The 12,144-nt window shown below is 50.0% G+C and overlaps 2 protein-coding genes across 3 annotated transcripts in view; one reads left to right on the plus strand and one right to left on the minus strand.

Moving 5' to 3' along the window:
• MGMT (O-6-methylguanine-DNA methyltransferase) overlaps window positions 1-12,144 on the plus strand; it is a 303,685-nt gene that overhangs the window by 42,648 nt on the left and 248,893 nt on the right. The window lies entirely within an intron of this gene.
• Window positions 968-3,800, minus strand: LOC134759190 (uncharacterized). Its single transcript, XM_063709794.1, has 2 exons — window positions 3,756-3,800; window positions 968-1,558 (listed from the first exon to the last, which is right to left on the minus strand). The coding sequence occupies exons 1-2, from the start codon at window positions 3,798-3,800 to the stop codon at window positions 968-970; spliced, it is 636 nt and encodes a 211-aa protein (XP_063565864.1).

Below are 12,144 nucleotides of genomic sequence, written 5' to 3' on the forward strand. Positions count from 1 at the left end.
GACAAGTAATTCTGTTCTGCCAATTTATTTCTCTAAGTATTGTCAATTTAGCTTTTTCATGGGATTCTGGGATACAGAGTTGCTTGGTCCATTGAAATCTATATATGTAATTTTTTTTTTAACCAAATCTAACTTCTGGGTTTTAGAAAGCATCTCCTGTCCACAGCTTTTTAGAAAGGTCCCATAAATTGGATGACACCAAATGGCTCCAGCACCAGAATGAAAAGGAAGAGCAGCAGAGGCTTGGGGCACCCACCTGGGGGCTGTTTCCTAGTGCTGGGCAGAATCCTGGGGTCAGGGTTGGAGGGCCTTAAGGCCAGATTGGAGGTGGGAGCATGGCAAGGTTGCCGTGCCAGGATGCACAGTGTCCAGCTGGGGTCCTGGAGCAGCCTGGGTTCTTCCCGCAGGGTGCTGTCCTCTGCCTGACAAGTCCTGTTCCCTGTCTCCTCGGGAGAACACCAGTACCAGGACGCCAGGAGTTGCCAGGTGGGGGCATCTAAGGAAAGGAAATGCTCATGGGATGCGCCACAGAGATGATCCCTTGGAGAATATTTTCTGGTCTTTCATAGCGGCTAAAATATAACATAGTTGTTAGAAATATGTGGTTTTATAGGAAGTCACATACCTTGGGGAAAACGCTGGAATTGACACATGAGAATGGGTGAAATGTTGGAAGATGTTGAACAGGTGAGAGGACTGAATCGCTGCAGAGCCACACCTGGTGGTGGGAGCACGTTGAGGGCCTGCGGGTGCCCTTGAGGAAGGGTTTTGGTGGATGACAAATATGATAGGAACCACGTGTCTTGGGGAAAACACTGGAATTGATGAGTGAGAATGGATACATTATTGGCTTTATTGAAAATTATGGCTGACAGATCTGAAGCTCTGTCATGCATCGGGGGCTTGCTGGTTATTTCAGTTAGTTTAGTAATTTCATTGATCTGTAACAGATATGTGTCAAAGAGTTTTAGGAAGTTGATAGAAGTGTACATATTGATGAAAATAAAAATTCGTAAGAAATAGATGATGGGTTCAGGTACAGAATAAGGGCAGGAAAATAAATGAAACCAGTATACCAGATGCAGGCATGTGCTTCCCATGATGGGAACCCCAGATACCAGACCCAGCCAGATGCAGCCACATGCTTCCTGTGATGGGAACCCGGTATACTAGACGCAGGCACGTGCTTCATGCAGTAGGAACCCCATATATCAGATGCAGCCACGTGCTTCCTGTGTTGGGAACCCCGTATACCAGACACAGGCACATTCTTCCTGTGATGGGAACCTGGTATACCAGATGCAGCCACGTGCTTTCCGTGATGAGAACCCCGTATACCGTCTGCAGCCAGACACAGACACATGCTTCCTGTAATGGGAACCCGTATACCAGATGCAGCCTGGTGCTTCCCATGATGGGAACCCCATATACCAGACTCAGCCACGTGCTTCATGTGATGGGAGCCCCGTATACCAGACGCAGCCACATGCTTCTTGTAATGGGAAACATCTTGGAATATGCCAGGAATTAAGCAGTGAGCTTCTTGATGGTCAGAACACTGATGGCACCCAAAGTAGTTGCGTTAAGCCAGCACCAAGGTTCTGGGTTGTGTGTTTTGTTTAACACAGCCATATTCACCTGGCCATCAGTTTTTTAGAGTGAGGAGACCTTCCCAGGGCTATTGGGGATCAGATGAGGGGCCTAGCATATACTAAGGGCAGAGCTCTGAATAGGTTAACAAGAGCCCTAGATCCCATTAGAGCTGGGACTAGTTTTATCTGTGCAGGCCTAGAGCCCCCCTATGCAAAGTGGCGTCTGGGCTGGCAGCATCACCTGGGCCTACCCACTCCTGCTGTATCGGAATCCGCATTGCACAAGCTCCCAGCACTGGCCGCTGTGGAGGGAATGGTGCTGTCTCATGGTACCTTCTCCCCGAGGCTGGCTGCTGCTCTTCTTTGGGTCTCAGTCTGGCTGTCCTCTTTCCAGGTCGAGGATTTAAAGCCGCCTAGCTCAGGGCTCAGTCCTGGGTGTGTGGCTGGCCAAGAAAGGGCAGTGAATTCAATTTGCTAAGCGTCTGCTCTGTAGATGCAGGATGCTGGAGATGGGGGGACGCAGAAAGAAACAGGCCCTGATTCTGCCCTCGCACGTGGTGGGGTAGAGGCGGCGAGGTGTTGGCAGCCATCCCTGCTTTAACTGACCTGAGTTGTCATTCCCTCAGCGATCAGTTTCACCTGTTTGCGGACTGCCTGTAGTACTGCTTGCTTCTTGTTTTCTTTATATCAACTTATTTTTAAACACCCGCTTTAACTTCTTCCTAAGGAATTGCAGTGAGAACAAGTGTTTGCTATGCTCATTTTGTTTATTCTGTTACACGTTAATTTAAATCTATAGTTAATAAACTAGTGTCTCAATCTCACCACCTGAGGCGTGTTCAACACCCTAGAGTCAGACCACATCCTCCCTGTGACTTCCCCACACCAGGGCTCTGGAAGGGTCGTTCTCATGCCTTTGAGCTTCGGGTCTTTCATCATCAGAGAAATGGACCGTGTCTCATTTGCAGGGCTCTTGTAAGGATTAGAGAAGAGGAAAGTGAGTGCCTGGCATGAAGGAAGTACCATCAATGTCACTAAACAACTCTTACTATTAAGTGTTTCTGCGTTGAGTTGTGGCTTAGCGATGCGTGAAACAGTTGTTGAATTCTAGTCTGTGCGGTTCAGTGCCTTGAATATAAGTATATTTGATAACGTTTATGATAAGCGTTGGTGAGAATGTGGAGAAATTGGAACACTGTGTGTTGCTGGTGGGAATGTGAAATGGAGCAGCTGCTGTGGGACACTTCTGGAGGTTCCTGAAAACATGAAGCATAGAATTCCCAAGTGGCCCAGCAATTCTACCCCTAAGGACATACCCCCAAAATTGAAAGCAGGGTCTTGAATAGATATTTGTACACCGGTGTTGATAGCAGCATCATTCACAGTGGCCAAAAGGAGAACACACGCAAACGTCTATCTGTGAGTGAACAGATACATTAAATGTGGCCTATCCATGCAATGGAACATTATTGAGCCTTAGAAAGGATGGGAATTCTGGCACATGCTGCAACATGGACAAACTTTAAAGACATTACGCTGAGTGATATAAGCCAGTCACAAAAGGACAAGTACTGTATGGGTCCACAGACATGAGGCACCCAGAACAGGCAGATTCAGAGATCAAGTAGAATAGTGGGTGCTGGGGGGTGGGGAGAGCTATTGTTAAATGGGGACAGAGCTTTTGCTGAGGTCAATGAGAAAATTTTGGCTATAGATAGAGGTGATGGATACACAACTTTGTGAATGTATTTAATGCCACTGAATTACACACTTACAAAATAGTTAACATAAATATTGCATTTTGCCACAATAAAAATATATTTCCTAACATTTAAACAAAAGGAGTGTCTGGGACGTTACCTCCGACACACATGGTTATTTGGCACCACCCGGCGACCTCTGGCTGCCGGCAGGTGTCTGGAGCAGCAGCTCAGAGCAGGAGGCCCAGAATCCACAGTGCCAGGTCTAGGAGTGCAGGGGTGTGGCAGGAAACGTGACCCCGCGGCTCCTCTTCAGAGCCTCGGGGACCACCAAGGCAGTTCTTGACACTTTATCCTGGCCTTGGTGTTCAGCATCGGAAAACAAGGAGAACTAGAATGTCTTGACTTTCTAAAGGTTGTTGTAAAACAAGGGAAGGCCATGATGCAGTGAGTTTTATCACACTCTTGCTGTGACCTTCATGAGGATGTTGGAGCGTCTTTTCCTCATCGCGGACAGAGGCTTCCAAACTCCACAGCTGAGCCCCAGTTACAGTCAGTGTGCAGTAAGTCCTGTGGGTAGTCGTAGAAGTGGAGAAAATGGCAGTATCTTTTCTCTAAAAAAAAGTTTACAAACAGATACTTAATGTGAGTTTGCTTGCTAATAGGTTAGGTTCTTAGAGTTTAAAGAAGTAGTTAATTATCAAAGCTTTTTCATTCTTGAGAACCAGCGTTTTTCCTCTAATTCAGGCTATCTTTGAAATGAACACTGCAGATCTCTGAGATTTTCATCTGTGAATGTTGTTTGAAGAATTCATTCTGCTGCAATTTAGATAAAATGTACCTGCTGAATTTTGTAATAACATTCACAAAGTTTTATATTTTTGTTCGTGTTTGAAATATACAATAGAGGTTTTCCTCGTGGTAGTGAGAATATATCAATATGAGAGAGATACAATTATATCAATCAATTATTTGAACAAAGATTGGGTATTGTTTACATATAATTTTGTAATAATTCCTATTTCCAAGGAAGAACAATGCACAATACTTTGTCATTGTGTCATTTATTTTTATTGTAGTCTTTTGTTTTTATTGAAACATAGATTCCATGTATAAATGTGGATTTTATGTATATCTTTCCCCATGTATATTAGAAGTATTTCAAATCAAATAATTTGGCCAAAATGATTTTTCTGTATTAAACATTATATTTTCATTTAAACCACTATAATTTCTCCTAGTTCAGTCTGATTCCTTCTTGCTTTTTTGCATACAGTGAGTGCTATGGTCCAAATGTTTGTTCTCCCACAAAATTCATGTCGAAACCTCGCCTGTAAGTTGTTGGTATTAAGAGTTGGGGCCTTTGGGGGGAGATTAGGTTAGTGCCCTTATGAAAGAGACTCCAAAGAGGTAGAGCCCTCCACAATTGAGGATGCAGCAGGGAGGTGCCATCTGCGAGGAAGTGGGGCCTCACCAGGCACTGAATCTGCCGGCGCCTTGGTCTTAGACTTCCTGGCCTCCACAACTGTGAGAAAGAAATGTCTGTTGTTTATGAGCCACGCAGTCTATAGGATTTTGTTATGGCAGCTCAGATGGCCTAACACAGTGAGCATGCCCCACCCGGAGATGGCCTTGCCTCTCTTGCTGTCAGCATCAGGACTGACAGAAGCTGGGCCCATGCAGATTTTCCGGAAGCTGTGTCAGGTATTGGGGGTCATCGGACTCTAACCAGTACCCAGCAGACAAATGGGACCTGAGAGAAAGGGTTGGGGTCTGCCCCTTCTCCGCTCCTCAGCTTCCTGCAGTGGCTGGGGGCAGGAAGGAGGGCACAGTTCAGGGGATTGAGAGACGTGTGCTGACTGTCCAGCAGCAGATCCACCTGCAGGCACAGTGCAGCCTTGTGTCTCGTCTGAGAGGACACGTGTGCAGGACAGGCGGGACCCACGGCTGCTGCTTCCCCACTCGCCAAGGCCCTGTCAGGAGCAGCAGCTGCAGCCCTGGGAGCCCACAGTCCAGCCAGGAGGTGGTGAGCACAGGGCGGAGTGTGGGGTTGGGGACTCCACTTGTGGTGTTCCCAGATGTGGGGGATTTCTGCAAGGCCCCATTGAAGGGCAGTGCTCCTTAGATACAGTGCAGAGTCCTTGGGGTGAGGGTCCTGTCTCATTACTTGATAGCACATGTTTCAGCTGGCTCTTTAATGGGAAAGTTGGTGCTTTAGTGAAAGCTCCAGTCCCCTAGATACAGAGTGTATTGCGGATATTTATCCCTTCCTGGCTGAGCGCGGGGCAGTTTCTGCCTGCAGATTCGGGCTCTGGCTCTGGGTTGTGGACCTTTGAATGTGGCCATGCCAGAGTTTGTGACCTTGACGTCTTGAGGCATCCTGTAAGTGGTATGACCTCAAGGGAAGAAAGCTAGCGTGGCCTGCATGCGGGTGGGCCTGTGGACTGTAAAAGCAGGTGTACTTAGTGGGAGTAGTTACCCATGTTGATGACAGCCTCTAACAGTTAGAGGTGCAGTCTTCAAATTCACATTTAAATGTCTCTGCCTGCTACTGAGAAATCTACAGCAAGGGAAAAGAGCAAAACAGTCTTTCTGTGAAGGGTCTGTTTTATTTTTTATTTTATTTTATTTTAATTAATGAGACGGTGATCATCCAGGGAACAGGATCTAAACGCAGTCTTTGAACTTGAACTCTGTATGTGGTGTCTACGGGTTTGGGTGTGAGCAGCCTCACTCCGTGCTGGTTCCCAGCTTAAACGTCCAAGGAAGAGCTCGTGACAGTTTTTATATTAGTTCTTTAAATATTTTATTGTAAGTTCGTCTCTTCCCAGCCCCTCTTGCTATTTTTATTGCTCCATTTGAAGTTCCAGCCAATAGCCCAGGCCCTTTCTGTCTTTGATGTCTGTATGGTGGGCAAGATCTCATCACGACCCACATCAGCTTTGCCGTTAGAAACGTGTTGCCATAGAGGAGCACATTCATAATTGAAATCACCAAATAGGGAATTCTTTCTAGAGGCTGTGGCTGCCTCAGTGAAACGTGCATGGCTGAGCAGAGCAAGGAAGAGTTAGTGGGGCGGGGGGCGTGCTGATATCACAGTGGCGTGGGGTGGGGTGAAGGGATACAGGTGTGTCCCTCTTCTTACCCCGCATGGTGTTTCCAGAAAGCAGATGGGAGAGCTGTGTGATGAACAGGTGAGACACTGGCTGGACCCAGGTGAGCTGCTATAGAAGCAGAATCAAAACCGTGTAGCACGTTGCCTTCCCTTTCCCAATACTGTAAAGAATTCCTCTTCAATGGAAATCTACTTCAAACTTTTATCAGATTAATTTTAATAAAAAGCTGAATCAATACGAAGCAGCTTGGGAAAACAGCTTTCCCCCACCCCAGCCCCCACCACCAATAACATTTTACAGATTCAAGCCCAGTATTTCTTGTTTCTAATGAGATGGAAGGAGCGGTATTCTTGGCACCTGCTCATCTCCTTCCCTGTGGAAACTCAGCCAGGTTTTTGTCGTTAGCTTATGGGTCGCTAATGTTATGTGCACTCCTAGCAGAAATGGAAATCTGCCATCGGTGAAAGTGGAGACCTTTGAGAATTTATGCAGCATCAAAATGTAAAGACCACATCTTATAGAATGTAAAGACCACGTCTCATAGAACGTAAAGACCGCGTCTCATAGAACGTAAAGACCGCGTCTCATAGAACGTAAGACCGCGTCTCATAGAACGTAAGACCGCGTCTCATAGAACGTAAAGACCGCGTCTCATAGAACGTAAAGACCGCGTCTCATAGAACGTAAAGACCGCGTCTCATAGAACGTAAAGACCGCGTCTCATAGAACGTAAGACCGCGTCTCATAGAACGTAAAGACCGCGTCTCATAGAACGTAAAGACCGCGTCTCATAGAACGTAAAGACCGCGTCTCATAGAACGTAAGACCGCGTCTCATAGAACGTAAAGACCGCGTCTCATAGAACGTAAAGACCGCGTCTCATAGAACGTAAAGACCGCATCTCATAGAACGTAAAGACCGCGTCTTGTAGACCGTAAAGACCGCGTCTTATAGACCGTAAAGACCGTGTCTTATAGAACGTAAAGACCGCCTCTTGTAGAACGTAAAGACCGCCTCTTGTAGAACGTAAAGACCACGTCTTATAGAATATTGGGGTTTGCAATGTCGACAGTTCTACCCCGAGTGCGGTTGGTGGTGGGGCTCCAATGGAAACAAACTGGTGTCCAGCAGTCAGCTGTCTGCACATCCATCCCTCCCACTCCAGCTTCTCTAGGTAAGACTGGCCATGTGAGCACAGAGGGTAGAAGAAGGCCTTAGGGACACCTTAGGATGGGAGGCGAGCTCATAGCTGGAGCTCCGCTTGGGGGTTTCTGGTGCTCCACCCATGGCTCCTGGACAGTGAGGGGCAGTCTTCTGAATGGACCTCAGAGGTCTTGTGGTCCTCTTTGGCCAGAGGGCACGGGCCCCCTTAGCTCATTTCTAGTAATGGGATGGGTGGGTGTTAGGAGGAAACACGCAGCCCAGCACAGGCTCTCCAGAGCACGTCGTGAATTTCTCTGTCCCCTCCCTGCCCCGCCTCACCTCTGTTCTGTGGCCTCCTTGCACGGTGCCCCTCCTGTGTCCTCAGTTGCCACATGACTGACACGTGCTTGGGGCTCATTTGATGGCTCTGGCAACTTTCTCTACCTCGGTTTACCTTTTGGCTGCCCAGTGCTGGGTCGCCAGTCTGCTTTACTGTTCACGGGAGGAAGGGTGTCATGGCCTCACACATGGGCATGGCATCTGCGCTGGGGCTCACCCGTCTCATGAGGCCGTATGTCGCACAAGGCTTCCTGAGGGTGGGGTGGCCATGAGCGAGAGCGCTCGCCTCTGCCCTATTCCTGTTGCAGAGGAGGAAAAAGTCTGGGGCCCTGTTTGCTCAGGGTGGGCTGAGGCCCAGACCAGCTTCCTGTCTCCACACCCTGACTCCAAACCCTCACTGTGACCCCACAGGAAAGCATATTCCCAAATGTAACTGCAATGCTGCAGCCCGGGACTGCTTATTGAATGAATGAGTATTCTCCTTTGGGTTTCCCACGAAGATTTCCCCCAGTTCCCTACCATGATGGGTTGTGGCTTTGTCACCCGCAGTGAGAATATGCGAATGCTTTAGCAGATGTTGTGTGGCTCGGGCCTGCCTGCCTTATTTGGAGATATTTCGCACCTCTGTGGGCTCCCAGTGGCAGGCATCTCTGGGGAGGGAGTGCTGTCTGCATCGTCCTTTGGGAGGGTGTGGGATGGCTGCACCGGGCACCACTCTCATGTGGTCTCCACATCAGGAAGCTTATCTCACTGTGTCCAGCATTGGTGTCCTGGCCAGATGCTCTGTTTATAATGATAGGAAACAAAATTTTCATCTCTGAAATTTGCCACCTTCTTTCAGCAGCATTTCACTTGGTTTACTTCCTTAATTCACAAAATATGTGAAAAAACTTTATAAATCTTAAAGATGAGAAAATTCTAAGTGATGTGTGTACAGACACACACACACACACACACACACACACACACACACACACACACACACACAGTTGGCCCTTGGACAAGACAGGTCTGAACTGTGTGGATCCACTTACACTTACATGTTCTTCTACCTCAGCCACCGCAGAGACAGCAAGACTGCCCCTGCCCCTCCTCCCTTCCCCCTCCCCCTCCTCCCCTCCCTTCCCCCTCCCCCTCCTCCCCTCCCTTCCCCCTCCCCCTCCTCCCCTCCCTCCCCCCTCCCCCTCCCCTCCTCTTCCTCACTTCCCCCTCCCCCCTCCCCCTCCTCCAGCTATCCCTCCCCTTCTTCATCCTCCCCCTTCCCCTTCTCCTCCTCCCCCTCCTCTTCGCCCTTCCTCTTCCCCCTTCCTCTTCCCCCTCCTCCTCCCCCTGCTCCTCCTCCCCCTCCTCCTCCTCCCCCTCCTCCTCCTCCCCCTCCTCTTCCTTCCCCTCCCCCTCCCTTCCCCCTCCATCTCCTCTTCCTTCCCCTCCCTTCCCCCTCCCCCTCACCCTTCACCTCCCCCTCCTCTTCCTTCCCCTCCCCCTCCCTTCCCCCTCCATCTCCTCTTCCTTCCCCTCCCTTCCCCCTCCCCCTCACCCTTCACCTCCCCCTCCTCTTCCTTCCCCTCCTCCCTGTCCCCCTTCTCTTCCTTCTCCTCCTCCCCCTCCCCGTCCTCCTTCTCTTCCTTCTCCTCCCCCTCCCCATCCTCCTTCTCTTCCTTCTCCTCCCCCTCCCCATCCCCCTCATCTTCCTTCCCCTCCCCCTCCCCATCCCCCTCCTCTTCCCCATCCCCCTCCTCTTCCCCATCCCCCTCCTCTTCCCCTCCCCCTCCCTGTCCCCTTCCTCTTCCTTCCCCTCCCCCTCCCCATACCCCCCTCTTCCTTCTCCTCCCCATCTCCCTCCTCCTCCCCTCTTCTTCCTTCCCCTCCCCCTGCTCTTCCTTCACCTCCCCCTCTGCTCCCCCCTCCTCCCCCTTCCTTCCCCTCCTCTTCCTGGTCCCCCTCCTCTTCCCGGTCCCCCTCCTCTTCCCCCTCCCCCTCCTCTTCCCCCTCCCCCTCCTCTTCCCCCTCCCCCTCCTCTTCCCCCTCCCCCTCCTCTTCCCCCTCCCCCTCCTCCTCCTTCCCCTCCCCTCTCCTCCTCCTTCCCTTCCCCCCTCCTCCTCTTCCCGTCCTCCTCCCCCTCCTCTTCCTTCCCCTCCCTTCCCCCTCCCCTCCCCCTCCTCTTCTTTCACCTCCCCTCCTCTTCCTTCACCTCCCCCTCCCCCCACCCCCCCCACTCACCTTCCCCTCCCCCCACTCACCTTCCCCTCCCCCCACTCACCTTCCCCTCCCCCCACTCCTCCCCCTCTCACTCCTCCCCCTCTCCTCCCCCTCCCTCCTCCCCCTGCCCTCCCCCTCCTTCCTCCCCCTCATCCCCCTCTCCCTCTCTGTCTTCCCCCCTCCCCCTCCCTTTTCCCCCTCTTCCTCCTCCCCCTCCCTGTTCCCCCTCCCCCTTCCCCCTTACTCTCCCCTTCCCCTTCCCCTCCCCCTTACTCTCCCCCTCCCCCCTCACCCTCCCCCTTCTCCTCCCCTCCTCCTCCTTCCCATCTCCCTCCCCATCTCCCTCCCCCTCCCCCTCTGCATCCCCCTCCCCCTCTGCATCCCCCTCCCCCTCTGCATCCCCCTCCCCCTCTGCATCCCCCTCCCCCTCCTCATCCCCCTCCCCCTCCTCCTCCTCCTCCTCCTCCCCCTCCCCAGCCTACTCACCATGGAGATGATGAAGACCTTCATGATGATCCACTTCCACTTAATGAATAGTAAATAGATTTTCACTTCCTTAGGATTGTCTTAATAACTTTTTCTAGTTTATTTTACTGTAAGAATACAGTGTATAATATGCGTAACATACACAATATGTGTTAGTTGAATGTTTATGTTATCATTAAGACTTCCATTCAACAGTAGGCTATTAGCAGTTAAGTTTTGGGGGAGTCAAAAGGTTATTTGGATTTTTGACTGTGTGGGGCTTCGACAGCCCAACCCCTGCACTGTCCGAGCATCAGCTGTATACATACATATCTTGCCGTTTGTAGCTCTGTGCATGGGGCATGTCTCCGCAGGAAGAGGGACTGTCCTGACTCTTTTGGGCCTGGTGGTGATTGTCTGGGGCACTCTTCCCAGAGCCCTGACTACTGACAGGTCACTTCAAGAATCAAAGAACCTCGACTATGATGTCATTTTTCTGTAAGCCCTGGACTACTATGAATTATGTTTTATCTGTCATAATTAAGACTCGGAGACTACCAAGCTGTCTTTGAGGGGAAAGGCCTGTCCCTTTCTCCAGAGAAATAATTAATTGTTAGAGTATATGGTTTTTGAAGAATTTACTGTAAGATAAAAGACTGGTATTTTATTCTTGCATTTATTAGTATTTAATCAAATGGAAAGTGCACTTTCGGCCTGGAAATCTTGGCTTCAGCTGCAGGATTAGACTGAATTATTGTTTAAAGAGTAAAAGGTATAGAATTATATGTTCAAGTTATCAAGCCACTGATAGGTTTTGGGTATAATGTAACTAATTTAGAACATAAGATTTCCTGCCTTGTGGACTAGAGCATCGGGTTAATCATTTGGAAGCGGGGCGCACTTCCTCTGCTGCGTGGCCTCGCGGTGAGATGGAGCCTGTCGCTCCAGAAGCACGAGACCTTTATGGAGTTCGGTGCCGTCAAGGCCCACTTGTCCACAGCCACCGGAGCATGTCGGGAACACCAGGAGCTCCTGGAACGTGTCTGGAACACCAGGCTCTTCCATTCGGGACACTGAGTCATAAATCATCCCACGTGTCTCACGCAAGAATTCTTCCCTGCAGAAATTTCGTGAAACTTAGTCTTTGCTAAGGGTAAAGAGGACTTAATTCTCTTTGTTCTCAGTGGTGTGCAGGCTTAATGCTCATGGGTGTTGACTGGTGGCCGGCACATCAGTGGCTCGTGGGTGTTGACTCGTGGCTCGTGGCATTGCTTTGCATTAGAGGATAGCCGGCCTCTCTACACCATGACTTAGAAAATTCCAGCCAGGCACAGTGGCTCACACCTGTAATCTCAGTGCTATGGGAGGATTGCGTGAGGCCAGAAGTTTGAGTTCAGCCTGGGCAACATAGCAAGACCCTATCTCTACCAAAAAAGAAAAATAACAAAGAAAATTCCAGAAAACGTTTGTGACAGCATCACTGTTGAGGTTGTAGTGCCACAGGCAGTGCAGCAAGCATCTGGTTTATCTGCGTGAGCTCATGACGTGTTCATCAGTGGGCAGAAAAAGATGGGATCAGACAAAACAGAT

This window comes from Gorilla gorilla, chromosome 8 (genome assembly GCF_029281585.2).
Source record: "Gorilla gorilla gorilla isolate KB3781 chromosome 8, NHGRI_mGorGor1-v2.1_pri, whole genome shotgun sequence".
NCBI classification, from domain to species: Eukaryota; Metazoa; Chordata; class Mammalia; order Primates; family Hominidae; genus Gorilla; species Gorilla gorilla.